This window comes from Pipistrellus kuhlii, unplaced genomic scaffold (genome assembly GCF_014108245.1).
Source record: "Pipistrellus kuhlii isolate mPipKuh1 unplaced genomic scaffold, mPipKuh1.p scaffold_m20_p_30, whole genome shotgun sequence".
In the NCBI taxonomy this organism is placed as follows: Eukaryota; Metazoa; Chordata; class Mammalia; order Chiroptera; family Vespertilionidae; genus Pipistrellus; species Pipistrellus kuhlii.
The window spans coordinates 1,260,973-1,279,020 of NW_023425530.1; the positions used below are offsets into that span (position 1 = coordinate 1,260,973).

General features: G+C 56.4%; 2 protein-coding genes across 3 annotated transcripts; one reads left to right on the forward strand and one right to left on the reverse strand.

The window, feature by feature from the left end:
* Positions 1-3,510: 3,510 nt before the first annotated feature.
* Positions 3,511-11,318, forward strand: SHD (Src homology 2 domain containing transforming protein D). 2 transcript variants are annotated; one of them, XM_036459939.2, is made up of 7 exons: positions 3,511-3,580; positions 4,112-4,427; positions 6,880-6,985; positions 7,064-7,252; positions 8,141-8,264; positions 9,674-9,793; positions 10,936-11,318. In XM_036459939.2, exons 2-7 carry the CDS (start codon positions 4,140-4,142, stop codon positions 11,273-11,275), a joined length of 1,167 nt encoding a protein of 388 aa, XP_036315832.1. In that variant the 5' UTR covers positions 3,511-3,580; positions 4,112-4,139; the 3' UTR covers positions 11,276-11,318. The 2 variants fall into 2 exon arrangements, with proteins under 2 accessions (XP_036315832.1, XP_036315833.1); XM_036459940.2 differs by having other exon boundaries at positions 3,519-3,580; positions 4,115-4,427.
* Positions 11,319-11,428: 110 nt separating this feature from the next.
* Positions 11,429-17,920, reverse strand: TMIGD2 (transmembrane and immunoglobulin domain containing 2). Its single transcript, XM_045589311.1, is given in 7 exon segments — positions 11,429-12,396; positions 16,258-16,378; positions 16,380-16,446; positions 16,449-16,516; positions 16,518-16,697; positions 17,310-17,400; positions 17,884-17,920. Coding segments are annotated over 7 exon segments (987 nt in total). The 3' UTR covers positions 11,429-11,973.
* Positions 17,921-18,048: the final 128 nt, after the last annotated feature.

An 18,048-nucleotide genomic window follows, 5' to 3' on the forward strand; every position in this document is an offset into this window, starting at 1 on the left:
TAAAAAAAAAATGCCCCAAACAATGCCAGGCAGTAAGTGCTCAGCAGAGGTGAGCTGTTCCATGCCCACTGAAAAGATGGGACGATCCAAATCACTGCCCAAGGTGGTGCTGGGGGGAGGGAGGACCCCGGGCCACCCACCTTCCGCCTTTGTCCACGAAGTGCCCCCTCCAAGCACCGCTGCAAGGCTCCCGGGTCTCCAACCAGAAAGCCAAAACCCAGGGGGTTACGTGGCTGTACAGGTCATACCTCAAGGTCAGGACTCCCAGCCCGGCTCTCCCGTCCACCTCCTCCAGCTCTCCTCCCCCCTCCCCCCTCCCCTCCCCTCCCCTCCCCGCTCCCCGCTCCCCGCCTGGCGGTGGAGGGGCGGCCCCAGGAGGAGCAGCTCAAAAGCGCAGGAAAGTCAAATGCCGTTTGATTCCGCCTGCGGGGCCTCTCATTGCCATTCCTGACACAAACTGTAATTAGGAGGCCCTTTCAAATATTTATACCGCAGACGCCCGTGTTTATTCGCCAGGGTGAGGACTCGGATTTGATGAGATCTGTCACCAGCTCAGCCGGAGCCAAGCCTGGAATTACCTGGCGGCTGGCAGAAAGCAGGACAATTACCGCCGAGCTCCCCGCGGCCCGGGAGCGCTGCCTGGGCGGGGGTCGGAGCGGGCAGGTGGGGTTGGGAGGCTGAGTGAATGTGCTCCCCGGGGGTGGACCGACCGAGCTGCACGGGTCTGTGTGGGGTGACACGGCCAAAGCGAGGGGCTCTGCCTTGTCAGCTGCGGACCTCAGTTTTCCCGCCTGGAAAATGGGGCTAGCAGTGGAGGGGAGACGGAGCACCGCGGATTCCATGAAGAGACTCTAGTGGTCTCTAATGCCAGCCCATGCCAGGCCATATCATGGCATCCAGGGGTGACTCTGAGCAAGTCCTTCTCCCTCCCTGTGCCTCAGTTTCCCCACCAGGAAAAAATGGCTCTCCCTCGGGCAATCCTTCCTCTCGCTCTTTGGGGGTTTCCTATCAGAAGCCCCATAGTTTAAGCCGGGAAAGCAACGTGCAGAGGCATAGACACAGCCCTGGCCCCGCTGTTCTTCCCGGACAGCAACTGTGTGACAATGGGGCCGGGCTGCCTGTCGCCATCGAGCCACTGGGCTGAATCAGATTCAGTTTGTCCCAGTGCTGCCTGTGGTGCAAGAGAGCAGCGGGTCAGCCACCGGGATCTGCTCTGCCCCCCACCCTGAGCCCGCTGCTCACACAGGAAAAGCACAGAGGAAAAGCAGGCACAGGGCCGTGTACAGCTGTGCAGAAGGACCAGGGTCTTCAAAGGGCTGAGTGGTATGCAGGGCGGGTGACCTGGGGAAATAGCCAGTGGGAGTGCCGATGGGCCGTTAGCAGGTGAGCAGGCTGAGGTCTGCAGAGGCCTGCAGGTGTGCGAAGGGCTGGGACATTCAAAGGGCGGCGATTCCTGTTTCTGCAGCAAAGCTGTCCACCTTCCCGTGAGAACAGGCAGCTCCGCGCGGGAGGAAGGGCTGCTTCTCCAGGCCAGCACCAGCCGGGGTGGAATGTGCCTTCAATCAGAATAAAGCGGTGGTGAACAGAGCAGGACTAATATTTCTCACAATACTAGCTGGCTCCCAAATTCCATCGCTGCCCCCTTTCAATAGCCCCAGCCCCACTGTTCCTCCCGGAGGCAGCTCACAGCACTGTCAGCTCCGACTCCCAGTTCGGTTCTCCCTGCCCTCCAAGCCACTGGCACCTGCCAGCCTGGGGGGCTGGGAGGAGGAAATCCGGGCTCCCTCCCTTCCTGGCCACCCCTCTCCTACCCCAACATCAGGGGCCAAGCAAGCCCTTAGGGGGAAGGAAAGCACAACGTGTCTGCCCTGGCAGTGGCCAGACGCTCCCCTGGCCCTCTCCCTCCCCCAGACCCCTTAGTGTCCTCCCCCCCCCCCCCGGACAGCTGCAGCAGGCAGGCAGGCAGACAGACCCCTCATTTCTGTCCCCTCCCCGCCTCCTCTCCACAAGCCACAAAGGGACAGATGCCGAGGACACTCGCCAGGCAGATACCATCTCCCTTCCTGGCCAGCTGCCCCAGCCCTCTCCCCGTCCCCTTAGTCCCCTGGGAGCCCCCTTAGGGGCGGGGAAGCCAGATCCGGCGAGGCTTCCTTCTTTCCCCCTCTGGGTCCGGCTCCCTGCGGTGACCTCTGCGACACCCCCCCCACACACACACACACACACATCCCCTGGTCAGTCTGCCGCCAGACCTGGGCTGTTTGGACGCCGGTGGCCCCTCTCACCCCCTCTGCTGGTCAGTTCCCGTGTCGCGTGGTCAAGTCCAGCCCCCATTTCCCCGCCAGTTTCCACCCCTTCTCCCCCGGCTCCCATCCCCCCACCCCGCCTCTCCCCCACCCCGCCTCCCCCCCACTCCCCCTCCCCCAGCCCCCCTCCCCCCACCCCGCCTCCCCCCCAGTCCCCCTCCCCAGCCCCCCCCCCCCAGCCCGCCTCTCCCCAACCCCCCTCCCCCAGTTCCCCCTTCCCCCCAACCCCCCTCTTCCCTACCCGCCTCTGCACCCCCCTCTCCCCTCCTCCCCAGTCCCCTCTCACCCAGGCCCCCTCTCCCCCACCCGCCTCTGCACCCCCCTCTCCGGAAGGTCAGCGCCGGTGGCGCCCGCCGCCCGCGCCCCGCTCCTCCGGCGCCTCTGCCCGGGTCAGTGTCCACCCCAGCGCCGCGCCGCGGCCCCGCCCCTCCCTCCCCGAACGGCGGGAGGTCTGTCACCTCCGGGCGGCGCGGAGCGGAGGGAGGGGGCGAGGACCCTGAACGCCGGGCCCGAGGCGGCCGGAGGCCGGTGGGACCGGGCGTCCCCGGCGCCCCTCCGGAGCGCCCTCCCGGCGGCGGACAGGTCCCCCGCACGCGGAGGGCACCGCGGGTTTATCTCCCTTTGTGCCGGCGGCGGCGGGTCGAGCGCGGGGCTGGGGGCCGGGGATTGGGGCTCCCCCGGCACAGAGGGCAGCGCCGCGTCGGGTCAAGGTCCCGGCGGCCCCACTTGGGGCGGCCCGCGCCCCGGAGCCCCCAGGCGCCCCGGGAGCGGGGCTGGGCGTCCGAGGCGGCGCTTCCCGCCCCCGGAGCCCAGGGGGAGCCCGGAGCCCGGGGGGAGCCCGGAGCCCGGGGGGAGCCCGGAGCCCAGGGGGAGCCCGGAGCCCGGGGGGGAGCTCGGAGCCCAGGGGGGACCCCGGATCCCGGGGGGAGCCCGGAGCCCAGGGGGGAGCTCGGAGCCCGGGGGGGGGGGACCCCGGATCCCGGGGGGAGCCCGGAGCCCGGGGGGGAGCCCGGAGCCCGGGGGGGAGCCCAGAGCCCAGGGGGGAGCCCGGAGCCCAGGGGGGAGCCCGGAGCCCGGGGGGAGCCCGGAGTCTGGGGGGAGCCCGGAGCCCAGGAGGGAGCCCAGGAGGGACCGGCGCTGCCCGGGCGCTGGCGGCGAGCGGCACTGGGGACCTCGCTGCCCGCAGGGACCGCGCTGCCCGCGGAAGCCCCTCGCCTCGGCCGGATCACCCAGCGGAGCACCCCCTTCCCCCGCGGGCCTTCCAGAGCGGGGCTAAGGTGGGCTTGGCCTCCCCACCCCGCCTCCTCCTTCTTCTTCCCTTTTACCCTCTCCCCTGAGCCCAGCCAGGGGCACACCTGACACCCCCCTCCTTCCTCCTCCTCCCTCCTCTCCCCTCCTCCTCTTCCTCCTCCCTCCTCCTGTTTCTCCCCCCCCACCTCTCCTCTTCCTTCTCTCCTTCCTCCTCCTTTTCCTCCTCCACCCACTCCCCCTTCTCCTTTTCCTCCTCTTCCTCCTCCCTCCTGCTGTTTCTCCCCTCTACCTCTCTTCTCCCTCCTCCTCCTCCTCCCCTATCTCCTCCCTCTCCCTCATCTCCTCTCCCTTCTCCTCTTCCTCCTCCTCCCCCTACCCCTTCTCCTCCCTCTCCCCCTTTCCTCCTCCCTCCTTCTGTTCCTCCCCCTACCTTTCCTCCTCCTCCTCCTCCACTGCCTCCTCCTTCCCCTCTCCCTTCTCCTCCTCCCCCTCGTCCCCCCCTCCCCAGTCTACTGAGGAAGGCGCCCGGAAGAGAGCCTGTGTGTCCCCCTTTACAGTAGCCAGGTTTGGGGTGACGCGGCCCAGATGGCCAAGTGGCTGCGGGACTACCTGAGCTTTGGCGGCCGGAGGCCCCCTCCGCAGCCACCCACCCCGGACTACACGGAGAGCGACATCCTGCGGGCCTACCTGGAACAGAAGAGCCTGGACTTCGAGGACCCCTATGAGGACGCGGACAGCCGCCCCGAGCCGGACCCTGCGGGCCCCGCGGACTCCAAGTACGACTCCCCCAAGCACCGGCTCATCAAGGTGGAGGCAGCCGACATGGCCGAGGTGGCCAAAGCCAAGGCCTTGCTGGGCACTGCAGGGGCACAGGTGCGTGGCTCAGGGCGGAAGCTGGGGGCCCTCAGAGCCTGGGCCGGGAGGACCAGGCTGGGCCCGGACTCTGGGGAGCATGTGTAATGAGTGACCGCAGACTCTCCCATCCCTCACCTGCGGGCCAAGTCTGATGTCTGTTAGGCACAGAGCTGGCCCACCCACCTCTCTGACTGCCCTGCATTGTCCTCCGTCCCTGAGGTCCCTCTCCAGGCCCCTTCCCACTGCGTCCCTTCCTCTGGGCAGCTGGAGGGAGCTTTCTAAATCAGGCCTGAGCCCAAACCGGTTTGGCTCAATGGATAGAGCGTCGGCCTGCGGACTCCAGGGTCCTGGGTTCGATTCCAGTCAAGGGCATGTACCTGAGTTGCAGGCACGTCCCCAGTAGGGGGTGTGCAAGAGGCAGCTGATCGATGTTACTCTCTCATGGATGTTTCTGGCTTTCTATCCCTCTCCCTTCCTCTCTGTAAAAAATCAATAAAATATATTTTTTTAAAATAAATAAATAAAAAATAAATCAGGCCTGAGTGGTTCGCGCCCCTAAGGGGCACTCAAACATCCTCACCACTGCCTTTGTTATTATTCCCATTTAACAGACATGGAAACTGAGGCTCACAGAAAAGTAAAGAAGCAATCTGCGCCAAAACCGGTTTTGCTCAGTGGATAGAACGTTGGCCTGCGGACTGAAAGGTCCCAGGTTCTAGTCCGGTCAAGGGCATGTACGTACCTTGGTTATAGGCACATCCCCAGTAGGGGGTGTGCAAGAAGCAGCTGATCAATGATTCTCTGGTCGATGTTTCTAACTCTCTATCCCTCTCTCTTCCTCTCTGTAAAAAATCAATAATATATATATATATATATATATATATATATATATATATTTTTTTTTTTTTAAAGAAGCAGTGGTCTAACTTCAGACCTGCCTCCAATGCCCATGATTTTTGTAGTATTTTTCTTTTTCTTTTTTCTTTTTTTCTTTTTATTTTTTTTAAATATATTTTATTGATTTTTTACAGAGAGGAGGAGAGAGGGATAGAGAGCTAGAAACGTCGATGAGAGAGAAAAATCGACCAGCTGCCTCTTGCACACCCCCTACTGGGGATGTGCCCGCAACCAATGTACATGCCCTTGACCGGAATCGAACCTGGGACTTTTCAGTCCGCAGACCGACGCTCTACCACTGAGCCAAACCGGTTTCAGCTCTTTTTCTTTTTTAATATAATTTTTAATTAATTTCAGAGGAAGGGAGAGGAGAGGGAGATAGAGACATCAGTGATGAGAGAATCATTGATCAGCTGCCTCCTGCGTGCCCCCTATTGAAGACTGAGCCTGCAACCCAGCATGTGCCCTGATTGCAACCGAACTGCGACTTCCTGGTTCATAGGTTGATCCTCAACCACTGAGCCACACCGGCCGGGCTATCGTATCTTTCTTAGAGGAAAACTGCAAACACCCAATAGAAACAGAAGGGTTTGAGAGGTTAGGAGAGACTGTGCTGGGTTGATGGTACAGAGGAAGGCAGAAGGAGTCAGGACAACCTGGGATCAAATCCTGCCTCTTACCAGCTCTGTGGCCCTGAGCAAGTTACCCTCTCTGTGCCTTGGTTTCCTCATCTGTAGAATGGGGATAATGTGCCTACGGAATGTTGTTATGACAAGTCAATATACGTATATAAAGCATTTAGAATAGTGCTGGCAGCTGATAAACTTTAAAATTATTGAAGCCCTAGTCAGTTTGGCTCAGTGGATGGAGTGTTGGCGGAGGACTGAAGAGTCTCGGGTTTAATTCCAGTCTAAGGCATGTATCCCAGGTGAGGCTCAGGCACATGCGTGTGGGAGGCATCCAATGGACATGTCTCTCTCATCGATGTTTCTCTCTCTCTTTCTCTCCTCTTCCCTTCCGCTCTAAAATCAATGGAAAAAAGCATTCTCGGGTGAGGATTAACAAAAAATAAAAAATAAAAAAAATGGCCTAGCCAGTTCAGCTCAGTGGATAGAGCGTTGGCCTGCGGACTAAAGGGTCCCAGGTTCTATTCCGGCCAAGGGCACATGCCCTGATTGCAGGCTAGGTCACTCCCAGTAGGGGAGGTGCAGGAGGCAGCCAATCAATGGTTCTCATCTTTGATGTTTCTATCTCTCTATCTCTCTCCCTTCCTCTCTGAGCATCAATTATATATATATATATATATATATATATATATATATATATATATATATATATATATATATAAAATTATTGAAGGAAGGAGGCGAGGGGGTCTATGTTGGGAAGGATCAGAACTGCATGGAGGAAGGGAGTAGGGGCAGCTGGCATCTTTCTTGCAAACATCCCTGGATGGAAGCAGAGACTCCCTCCTCCCCCCAGAAAAGAGAACTGCTGGAGGGGACGTGTCAGCGGGCCCAGGGAGGGCGGGAGGGCCCAGAGCCAGGCTGGGTCCCTTTCCTTCTCTCCCCAGTCAGAAGCTGACACTGAGTACTCGGACCCCTTTGATGCCCAGCCTCACCCGCCACCCCCAGATGATGGCTACATGGAACCCTATGACGCCCAGCGGGTCGTGAGTGGTGAGTGAGCAGGGCTCGGGGCAGGAGGGCAGGGCCCCGGGCGGGAGTGGGATCTGACCAGTGTCCTCGGCCTCCCAGAGCTGCCGTGCAGGGCAGTGCAGCTGTACGACACTCCCTACGAGGAGCAGGCTGGGGAGCCAGGAGCCAGGCCTTTCCCAGGGCAAAGGCCCGGACAGAGCCGGCAGCCCCCGGAGGACGAAAGGCCAGCGGATGAGTACGACCAGCCGTGGGAGTGGAAGAAGGACCACATCTCCAAGGCGTTTGCAGGTGCTCCTCCAGCCCAGGGCTCCGAATGCCTGAGGCCCTCTGTTTGCCGCTCCGGTCACAGCCCCTGTCTCAGCTTACGAAGTAGACCCCAGTTAGCTGCCACTGTGGTGGTTTGTTAATTCTCACTAAAGTGTGAATGACTGATAGTCCTACATTTCTCTTCCCGGAAGAAACTATCTTCCTAGGAAACGGAAACGCCCTTTAGAGCGCAATAGGACCTGCTTACTCTGCTCAGTATAGTGAAGGGGAAGGCTTTGACCTGGGTTTGTGTCACTTCACTTGGGCAAATCATTTTACCTTCCTGAGTCAGTTTCCTTACCTGTAAAATGGGGATCATTGTGGTCTCTGCTGCATAGGGTGCTTGGAAGTTGAGTGCTACAAAGTGCTCAATAACACAGGAGTTGTTGGGGGGAGAGAGTAGCATTTCTTAGTAGCTGTCATCAGGTAGACTTGGGTGAGCTTGGCCCAGCCTCTGAATCTCAGTTTCCTCTTCCATAAAAGGAGGAACAATAAGGTCAGCTTTAAGAAATAAAATAACTTGAGCCAGGAAGACTCGTGAGAACACAACTTTGCCCCACATGTTGTATGACTGGGAGGGGGATTGGAGCTCAGTGCCTTAGTTTGCTTGTCTGTCTAGTGGGGAGTTGTTATCTAGTTTTGTGATTTGCTGGGAATGGGAAAGAACTTCCAACCCATCCTTTTAGCCACGCCCCTGCTCTCTGATTTGTCACTCATGAACTGCCCGCCCTCTATGCCACTTTGACCACACCCATTCTGAAAGTCAATTGGTTGTTCCCTTCCCAGTTCGGCCCCAGCCCCTCCTCTTCCCGATCCATTGGGCTGCTCCCTGGACTGAAACCTTGGCTCTCTCCCCCGCCCCCACTGCAGTGCAATTTGACAGTCCTGAGTGGGAAAGGACCCCAGGCTCGGCCAAGGAGCTCCGGAAGCCCCCACCCAGAAGCCCCCACCTGGCAGAGCGTGTGGACCCTGCCCTGCCCCTGGAGAAGCAGCCGTGAGTGGGGAAACGGAAGATGAAGTCCTGGGTTGCATCCCTCCTGCCCCCATACCAGCTATAGACTCCCCGGACTAGGGGAGCTGGCTCGTTCACTCACTCACTCATTTCATTCATTTCTTCAACGAATCCTCCCTGGGCGCCAGCACCTGCTGTGTGCCAGGCCATCTAGCCAGGTGCAAAGCGGAGTCAGATGGAGTCTCAGTTCCCTCTGGGATCAGACTCTGGGTTCAAGTCCCTCCTCTGTATCTCCTGGCTACAGGACTAGAGCCTGTCACTTACCGCACCTGAGCCCTGCGCTTAAACCCCCAGTGGTACCCGGCTCACAGGGTAAAGGGGACTTCCTCCCTCCGCCTGGGTGGGTCTGTAAGGCCGGGAACTAAGAGCCAGCCATCTCCTCCTGCCCAGGACATGCCTGGGATAAAACTGGGAAGAACAGGATTGGGAAGAGGCCCCGACTTTGGGCTAGGGTGAGGCTGGGAGGGTGAGGGTCTTCTCTGGGTCCCCCCCAGCCCAGGGGCCCTTGAGGAGCTCCCTACACCCCCAGCTAGGCCCTAGGCCTGTGGCCGTGTTTATCACAGTCATTCCCAGGCCTTGCCGGCGGGCGATACCCTCCTGGCTACTTAGCACTGAAGCACAAGGTAGAAAGTTTATTCTCTTTTCAGTTTTCTTTTAAAAAATATATATTTTATTGATTTTTTACAGAGAGGAAGAGAGAGGGATAGAGAGTTAGAAACATCAATGAGAGAAACATCGATCAGCCGCCTCCTGCACACCAAGGTACATGTCCTTGACCAGAATCGAACCCGGGACCTTTCAGTTCGCAGGCCGACGCTCTATCCACTGAGCCAAACCGGGTTTGGCCTCTTTTCAATTTTCTTTCAACACAAATAACCACGAAGTCCCTGATGCTAATCTGTCTTGGTCACCTTGCTTGCAACGGCTGCCTCTCTTGGGGCACGTTAAAGGGAGAGAGTGGTCCAGCTGGGTGGAGACGCGGGATGGAGCACATCTTGTGAGAGGGATAAGCAAGTGATTCAAGTTGGGGGACTAGGGCAGGGGCTGAGTTATCCAGCCCTGGGAGGCCGAGGCCAAGGTCAGGTGGAACCGTTAATTGGCAGCAGCAGCTCCACACGGGCCTGGGCTCCGCTGCCTCTGCCGAGAGGAGGGGGGGTCCCATTGGTACCGCCTTCCTACTGAAATCCCATTGGCTGGCCCCCACCCCGCTCCCCCCAGGTAGGCGGGACTGAAACCTTTGCTCTCTCCCTCTCCCCTCCGGAGAAACCCAAGGGAGTTTTCCTCTTAATTGCCTGGAGGCCCAAAGCCCTCGGACCAGCTGTGCCTGCACCAGACCCGAGTGTGTCTGAAGCGGGAGGGCCCTTCCTGAGACTCCTGCCCCCCTCACCCAGGTGGTTTCACGGCCCCCTGAGCCGGGCAGACGCCGAGAACCTCCTCTTGCTCTGCAAGGAAGGCAGCTACCTGGTGCGGCTCAGCGAGACCAGCCCCCAGGACTGCTCCCTGTCCCTCAGGTGAGGCCCAGCCCCCTGGAGGCCGCAGGACCGCCTGCGCCACGTTTCCGGGTCTGTTCAGGGGGAGCAGAGGGATGTGCCTCAGCTTTCAGGCCAGCGGATGGACTCCTGGGGGGGGGGGGGGAACCCCCTGTCCCGGGAGGTTTGCAGGAAGAGGGAGGGGAAGCCGAACAGTAGATCTAGGACTTGGGTGAGATGGAGAACCAGATGCCGGTTTTCTTTGGACTCCCCAGTCCAAAGGTTAAATAAAGTACACTCACTTGTGTCTGTCCCAGAGCTGGGATCTGAGCGGCCCTATAGTAAGGTGATCAGACGTCCCGCTTTTGGCGGGACAGTCCCGATTTTTAACTAATTGTCCCGCGCCCCGCAGCGTTTTAAAAAGGTCCCAAAACACTGCGGGACAAATTGTTAAAAATTGGGACGTCTGGTCACCTTTCCCTCTAGCCACGTGAGTTTGAGACCTTGGTCCTGCGTGCTTCTCTGCCTAAGCTTCTAGGCGTGTCTAAGACCCAACTAGGGACCTGAGTGTGACATCTAAAGGGCCAGGATTGCAGAGGCCTTTGGAGGCTGGTTCAGATCCTGCCTCTACCTCTTTCTAGCTGTGTGACCTTAGCCAATGTGCTCAACTTCTCTGGGCTGTGGTTTCCTCCTTTAGGAAAGGATAATACATCAATGCCATGGTAACACTGCAATGTTTAAATGGAAAAAAAAATTCATGAAAAAATGATGGGAATGGGAACAGGGCCCCGGAAACAGGCAGTAGCTGATTCACATGGATGATGTGGATAAAATGATTCCCAGGTTTACAACATTCCACCCACCGGAGACAGAGAAAGGAGAGACCCCAGCCGGGGGTGGGGTGGGGTGGGGGTGTTAACTAGTGGGGGTCAGGAGGTTTGGAGAGAAAGTCCAGCTCATGTTTCAGGGGAGGGCTGTCCCTGGGCAGGGCCTGTCTGTCCAGCATAGAAGGCACCCTGCTGTGTGGAGCACGCCAATGCCTTGGCACCAGCTGGCTGTTTCACAGGAATCTCTGGGGACACCAGTCCCCGGGTTCGAGGAGCAATGATGGGGTGGCTTCGGGGCTGGAGAGCAGGCCGGGGTCAGGGGTGCTCAAGGCCCCCGTGATGCTGTTTGCTCCCCAGAAGCAGCCAGGGCTTCCTGCACCTGAAGTTCGCGTGGACACGAGAGAACCAGTTGGTGCTGGGCCAGCACAGCGGCCCCTTCGCCAGCGTGCCCGAACTGGTGCTCCACTACAGCTCGCGCCCGCTGCCCGTGCAGGGCGCCGAGCACCTGGCCCTGCTGTACCCGGTGGGCACTCAGAGCCCTGCGCTGGAGCCCCCGCCCCCCGCCCTGCTCCCTGAGGCGGCTCCCGCCAGGCCCGGAGGAGGCGAGGGAAAGGCTCCCGCTGCTCCAGGCTCTCGGCGGGCTGCATCAGGCGCCCTCTCAGCCCCCTGCCGGGTCCTGGGGTCCGAGACTGTGTGAGAAAGTCCTCCTCCGATCCAGAAAATAAATAAGTTATTGTGTGTTTCCAGTGTCTTTTCTGGGAGGCCGGAGCCCAGCCCCTGGGAAGGATGAAAAAGATGGGCCCTTTAGGGAGCAGGGCGTCCCCACATCCTCGTTTTGCAGGAAGAGCTGCGACTGGAGCCTGAACGGCTCACAGGGAGGGACCAAAACTCAGAGTCAGTGGAGTCCAGCAGATAAAAAAGATCAAGAAACCCAGAGAGGGCTCTCAGGCCAGCCCCACCCCCACCCCCGCCCGCTTTCCCCTCCCCATTGGGGCGGGCAGCTGAGGCCTGGTGAGGCAGATGCTGCTGAAAGGACATCTGTCCCCATGGAAACGGCAGGAGTGGGGGAGGGGAGCTGGGCCCAGCTGGTGTGCCTTCAAGGTGACCTGGGCCGGAGACCCAGGAGGCTGACAGTGCCAGGGAGTCCCATCTCCCTCCTCACCCCCTCCTAGCCTGCCTGGGGTACCAGCTGGGCAGAGGGGCTTCCTGCTCCGGGCACATCGGAGGCTGGGGCATCGCTTGTCTGCTAATCAGGCATGTCCCGCCAAGGATGAGAGGGGAGTCATCACAGAGCCCCTTTGCCCTATGGACCTCCCAGCCACCCCGGGACCTCCAGGTGACTCCTGGAATCTTTTTGGCGCCTCCAATTTGCCACAAAATCTGGCTTTGCTTTCTTCATGAGCCTTTATTGGGTTTTCTGGGGGCAAGGCAGAGGTCCACGGTCAAAGGAATAAGGACAGGGGTCTCAGGAGGGGCTGCTGGGCTCCTGGGACCAGTCACATCCTGTGTAGCCACTGGGGGGTCTTCTTTGAGTCCCCGGGGTCTGGCTCCTCTTCCCACTTCAAGGAACCCCCTTGGCCTTGGCTGCCCAGAGAAGCCTGGGCCGGGAGAGAGTCTGCCTGTGGACGTGGGGTGACGGGCTGGGGCTGGGGCAAGGTTTGGGGGCCAGATGCCACCGAGTGTTGGGTATGGGGAAACGCGGTGGAATAGAGGGTACAGCCCGGTGGTCCTCCCTGGGATGTCCAGCTCCTCCCCCCGCCAGGCCTGGCCTCCGTCCCTTCGGGAGCCCCAGGGCCAGCAGAGGATGTTGCTGTAGAGCAGTGTTTCCCAGACTTTTGACATATGTGTACCCCTTCTATAATTTTTGTAACGCTGAGTACCCCTTGTACTCATGAGAACATAGAATTAGGTGCAGCAAAGCACAGTGCAGTGCATATCCCCACCAAACCCCGGTGCAAGCCGTACCCCCACCAAACTCTTCCCGTACCCCTGGCGGTACGCGTACCACACTTTGGGAAACACTGCAGTAGAGGAATGACAGACCAACAGAGGACAATCAGCCCAGCAGGTGGGAACCGCAGCCCTTCACAAGGAGGGACTGTCCCCCCATCTCCCACTCCTGGGAGGAGGGAGGGGGCTGAGGGCTGAGAAGAGGGAAGAGAGAGAAGAGGGAGAAGGCTGCCCTGCACATCCGTGCTTCTCAGAAGCAGAGACAAAGCACAGGGGCGGGAGGGGGGGGGCGGGGGGGGCGCAGAGGACAATCAGCCCAGCCGTGGTAACAGCTCACAGCTGGTGCCTCTGCCCACTGGTAACGGCCCCTCATCGCCGAGGGGAGGGCAGCCAGGACAGCCATGGGACGCTGCCCTGGAGTAGGCAGTGGGCATCTCTGTGGGGTGGGGGCTGGAGCCAGGGTGGTGCTGCCTCCTCTGATAGGGGCTGGCGTGCAGCGGAGGCCGGAGGCCATCAGAAGCCCCCGAGGGAGCAGGGCCTGTTTGCACCGGCCTGGGCCTCCCGCCCTGCTCTGGGGTCAGCCTCAGGCAGTGCCAGTGGAGCCGGGAGTGTGTGCACCAGGCTGGAGCGGAAGCCGCGGCGCTGGCTGGTGTGTCACTGGATATGACCGCACCCTCTGCGCCTCAGCTTTTCCATCTGCAAAACAACGCGGCTGCCCTAGCTGCTCTGGAGAGCTCCCTCCAGCTCTGGGTTCTAGAATTCTCTGGTTACTCTGAGACTGCACACACCTTGGAGTCTCTGCATTGGAAGTGTTTACCAGAGTGCAGTTCTGAGATTCTAGAACCACTCATTCCTTTATTTCAGGGTTTCTCAACCGTTTATTATTGTCACCCCCACCCCCAGGAGTCTTTTTAAAAAAATCTTAATCTCTCCCCCCAGGAAATTGTAATACCACAGGAATACTGTAAAACTATTTTTTTAAGTCTGCAGTGTCCATTTTGTTAGTTTTTGCTTTTTTATTGAATTTTTTTTGGGGGGAGTGGCATTGGTTAATGAAATTATATAGCTTTTCAGGCATATGATTCTATGATACACCCTCTGTATATTGTAGTGTGTTCACCACCCCTTATAAGCTATAGTTCTAAGAGCTGAGAATTTTATAGCCCTAGGATTCTAGAACGGCAAGATTCCATTTTGTGGTTGGCGATTCTAGAATTGTCCCAGGCGCAACTGTGTACAGATGCTCACGGAAGAATATGTTCTAGAGGAGCCACTGCAGCCTGGATCATGAGAGCCAAGACCCAGAGCTGCCCACATGCCCATCAGAAGAAATCGGGCTGAGAAATGGCAGCAGAGTCACATGTTGGAATATCTACCACATGCACCGACATGAGTGAGTCTTCTAGATATATGGAGCAAAAGAAATCAGATGCAAAAGAGAAGACACTCCATGATTTCATTTAAATAAAATAGAAAGCCAGAAAAATGGATCTATGCTGCTACAAATCAGGATAGTGTGGTGGTGATGGGGGTGGGGGGTAGCTGTGAAGGCCTTGAGTGTGGTATCTACTGGGCTGGAAAGTAGTTCCTTTTTAAATATATATATATTTTATTGATTTCAGAGAGGAAGGGAGAGGGAGAGAAAGAAACATAATGATAAGAGAGAATCATTGATTGGCTGCTTCCTGCACGCCCCCTAGTGGGGGTTGAGCCTACAACCCAGGCATGTGCCCTTGGCCAGAATTGAACCTGGGACCTTTCAGTTCACAGGCTGATGCTCTATCCATTGAGCCAAATCAGCTAGGGCAAGTAGTTCCTTTTTAAAGAGAGAAGAGTTCACTTTATTATTTTTAAATATATTTTTAATTTATTTCAGAGAGGAAGGGGGAGAGAGGGAGAGAGGAAGAGAGAAACATCAATAATGAGAGAGAATCATTGATTAACTGCCTCCTGCACGCCCTTCAGTGGGGTTTGAGCCTGCAACCCGGGCATATGTCCTTGACCAGAATTGAACCCAGGACCTTTCAGTCCACAGGTGTATGCTCTATCCACTGAGCCAAACCGGGTAGGCCTGGAATTGTTTTTAATAAAAACGCCAGGATTATATGTACTCACGATTCTTTATGATTGTGATATTCTAGAACTGGGTTCAGCAAACTACACAGCCTGCTGATCAAATTTGGCCCACTGCCTGTTTCTTAAAATAAAATTCTGTTTTTATTTTTTATTTTATACTTTAAAATATTTAAGTGCTTACAGATGTTTTCACACATATAAACAACAATCAATCTAAACATAGAATGTTTCAATCTCTGCAGAAACTTCCCTGTACATACCACCCCCATAGATGATCACTGTTGTTTTTTTAAAAAAATATATTTTATTGATATTTTACAGAGAGGAGGAAGGGAGAGAGATAGAGAGCTAGAAATGTTGATGAGAGAGAAACATCGACCAGCTGCCTCTTGCACACCCCCTACTGGGGATGTGCCCGCAACCAATGTACATGCCCTTGACGGGAATCGAATGCGGGACCTTTCAGTCCACAGACTGACGCTCTACCAATGAGCCAAACCGGTTTCAGCTGATCACTGTTTTGATTTATATCATTTAAAGTTCTTTTTCAAAATATGTTTTTATTGCCGAGTCCGGTTTGGCTCAATGGATAGAGCGTCGGCTTGGGGACTGAAAGATCCCAGGTTCGATTCCGGTCAAGGACATGTACCTTGGTTGCGGGCATATCCCCAGTAGGGGGTGTGCAAGAGGCAGCTGATCCATGACTCCCTCTCATCGATGTTTCTAACTCTCTATCTCTCTCCCTTCCTTTCTGTACAAAATCAATAAAATATATATTTTTAAAAAACTCCTTAAAAAAATGTTTTTATTGATTTGAGAGAGAGAGGAAGGAAGAAGGGGGAGAGAAAAAACATTGATTAGCTGCCTCTTGCACAGCCCCCACTGGGGATTGAGCCCACAACCCCGTCAGGTGACCATTAGCCTACTATCCTCTACACCAGTGTTTCCCAAACTTCGCTCATGATGGGAATCACCGGGTGGAGTTGTTAAACTAAGGCAGAGCACTAAGTTAAGTATACAATTTTACCTATATGTTCCCGAAAATTCTAGTTTAGCACTTCTTAGTTGGGACTCAGGAATCTGTGGTTTAACAACTCCACCCGGTGATTCTCATCATGAGAGAAGTGTGGGAAACACTGCTCTCCAGCAGTGGTTCTCAACCTTTTTAATGCTGCGACCCTTAATAAAGTTTCTCATGTTGTGGTGACGTAGGCGACCCTGCTGTAGACCCCAAGACCATCGGAAAACACAGTTATTTACATTATGATTCATAACAGTAGCAAACTTACAGTTATGAAGTAGCAATGAAAACAATTTTATGGTTGGGGGTCACCACAACATGAGGAGCTGTATTAAAGGGCTGCAGCATTAGGAAGGTTGAGAACCAGTGCACAAAGGCAGAGCGACTAGCTGCAACAGAGGTCACCTGTTCGCAAACAGAAAACATGTACTCTAGTGCCCTTTGCAGAAAAAGTGCGCCAGAGCTTGGTCTAGAGTTGTAAGTTGCAGCATGCCTTTGGCTCTGTGATTGATGGTTTGATGTTCTTGAGTTTGCAGGATTTCTGTTCCTAAAAATCTGATTTGAATTTTGAGCTGATGTTTCTAGCTGTTTGAAATTCCGGTCTTAAGATTCTAGAAGTCCCAAGCCCCTGCCTCTTCTCCCCACTTGCTCTCACACCTGTGCCCCGGAGCCGCATTGCCCTTGGCCTCTACCAATTCAGGAGTCTCCATGGCTGCTCAGCACAAGCAGTTCCCACTGTGGTTGATACTCGCGGTCCAGCTGCAAAGTGAGGTTGCCAGGTGGTCTCCGGAAGAGCCATCCCTGAGGCCCACAGACTCCAGGCGCAGGTTGCTGCTGGCGATGTCCGGTGGGCACAAGGTAGCACTGTCCTTGGTCCACCGACAAGGAGCTGCTCCAGGCCTGAGACTGTGCCACCTGACAGGTCAAGGTCACTTGGCTGTCCTGCCTTCCCTGCGGCAACTTAGGTCCCTATTGCACACTCAGACCTGTGGCTCCTTGCAGGGCCGGGAGGCAGAAGAGGGGAGTGAGGCCTTTCTCAGTGTGTGTGTGTGTGTGTACACGTGTGGTCTTACTCCCAGAGCCAGCTCACTGCGGTGAGGCAGTGAGCGGTTAAAACCTTGCTGTCTGTAGGATCTTTTGCAAGCTCACTTCTTCTTGCTGAGTTGCAGTGGCCTCACCTGTGAAATGAGTATAACTCTCTCAGCACTTGTGAAATTTCAGGGTGGACTTTATGGCATGCCCAGCTCTCACACACACAAACGTTGCTTTGTATGTGCCTGTTCTGGACACCATGGACACAGACACAGAGGTGACCGCTTCAGACACAAATCCCTGCCCCCAGGCAGCTGATGGCCCAGGGCAGAGAGAGACACAGAAAGTGGTGAAATAAGAATAATAATAGCTGAAACCGGTTGGGCTCAGTGGATAGAGTGTTGGCCTGCGAACTAAATGGTCCCAGGTTCGATTCTGGTCAAGGGCATGTACCTTGGTTGTGGGCACATCCCCAGTGGAGGGTGTGCAAGAGGCAGCTGATCGATGTTTCTCTCTCATCAATGTTTCTGGCTCTCTCTCTCCCTTCATCTATGTTAAAAAATCAATAAAATAAAATTTAAATAAAAAGAATAATAATGGAGGAAAGGAAGAGGGAGTGGCAGTAGGGAATAAGGATGAGGTGAGAACCTACTGATTGAGGGTGGTCAGGGAGGGCCTCTCAGGGGTCTGAATGGTAAAAAGGGAGAAGAGGACGGCTGAGTAGAAAAGCTTGCTTTTGGCACCTGTTCGATCCCCCAGAGGGGTGAGTTTACACTAAGCTCCCAGCATTTGAGACACAATTGCAGCTGAGGATAGAGAGATGAAATCCAGGGAAGAGTGTTGCAGGCAGAGGGAACAGCAAGTGCAAAAGTCCCAGAGGTGGGATCAAGCGTGGTGTGCTAGAAAAAAAGAGAAAGACAAGCCAGGAGGCCAAGGGGGAGGGCGGGAAGGCAGAGGGTGGGATGCGGTGATGAGAGCGGCTAGTGAGGCCAGGTCACCCAAGCCTGGTATGTAGGTCATAGTTTAAATTGTATCCTAAGGGCCCCCTCCGAGGGCCCTTGCTAGAACCTCAGCTCTCCTAAGGTTCTGAGTATCAGAGAGAGACGGGCCTTCTTGGGCAGAGCAGAGAGACTAAGGTTTAGAGGAGCTTTGAGTGGAAGGGGTAGGCAGCTGGAGTGGAGGACAGCAGAAGGGGGTGCAGAGGGGAGAGAGGCCCCAGTACTCACCCCAGAACTGCACCAGGAGGACCAGGGCTGGGCCCATGGACCCCCTTCCTGGCCCATCAGGCCTTCCTCTCCTGGCTGGCACCCGCCACCACCTCTACCCCTCTCATTGGACTGACTTCCTGCCACAATCTCTGCCCCAGACACAGAGGCAGGTGTGACACCTGG

What these genes read in the sequence shown, in the direction of transcription:
- SHD (XM_036459939.2), top strand. Translation starts at nt 4,140, where the DNA reads ATGGCCAAGTGGCTGCGGGACTACCTGAGCTTTGGCGGCCGGAGGCCC. An exon ending in TGGGCACTGCAGGGGCACAG is followed by an intron (nt 4,428 to 6,879) that starts GTGCGTGGCTCA and finishes TTCTCTCCCCAG; the next exon opens with TCAGAAGCTGACACTGAGTA. An exon ending in CTGCCCCTGGAGAAGCAGCC is followed by an intron (nt 8,265 to 9,673) that starts GTGAGTGGGGAA and finishes CCCCTCACCCAG; the next exon opens with GTGGTTTCACGGCCCCCTGA.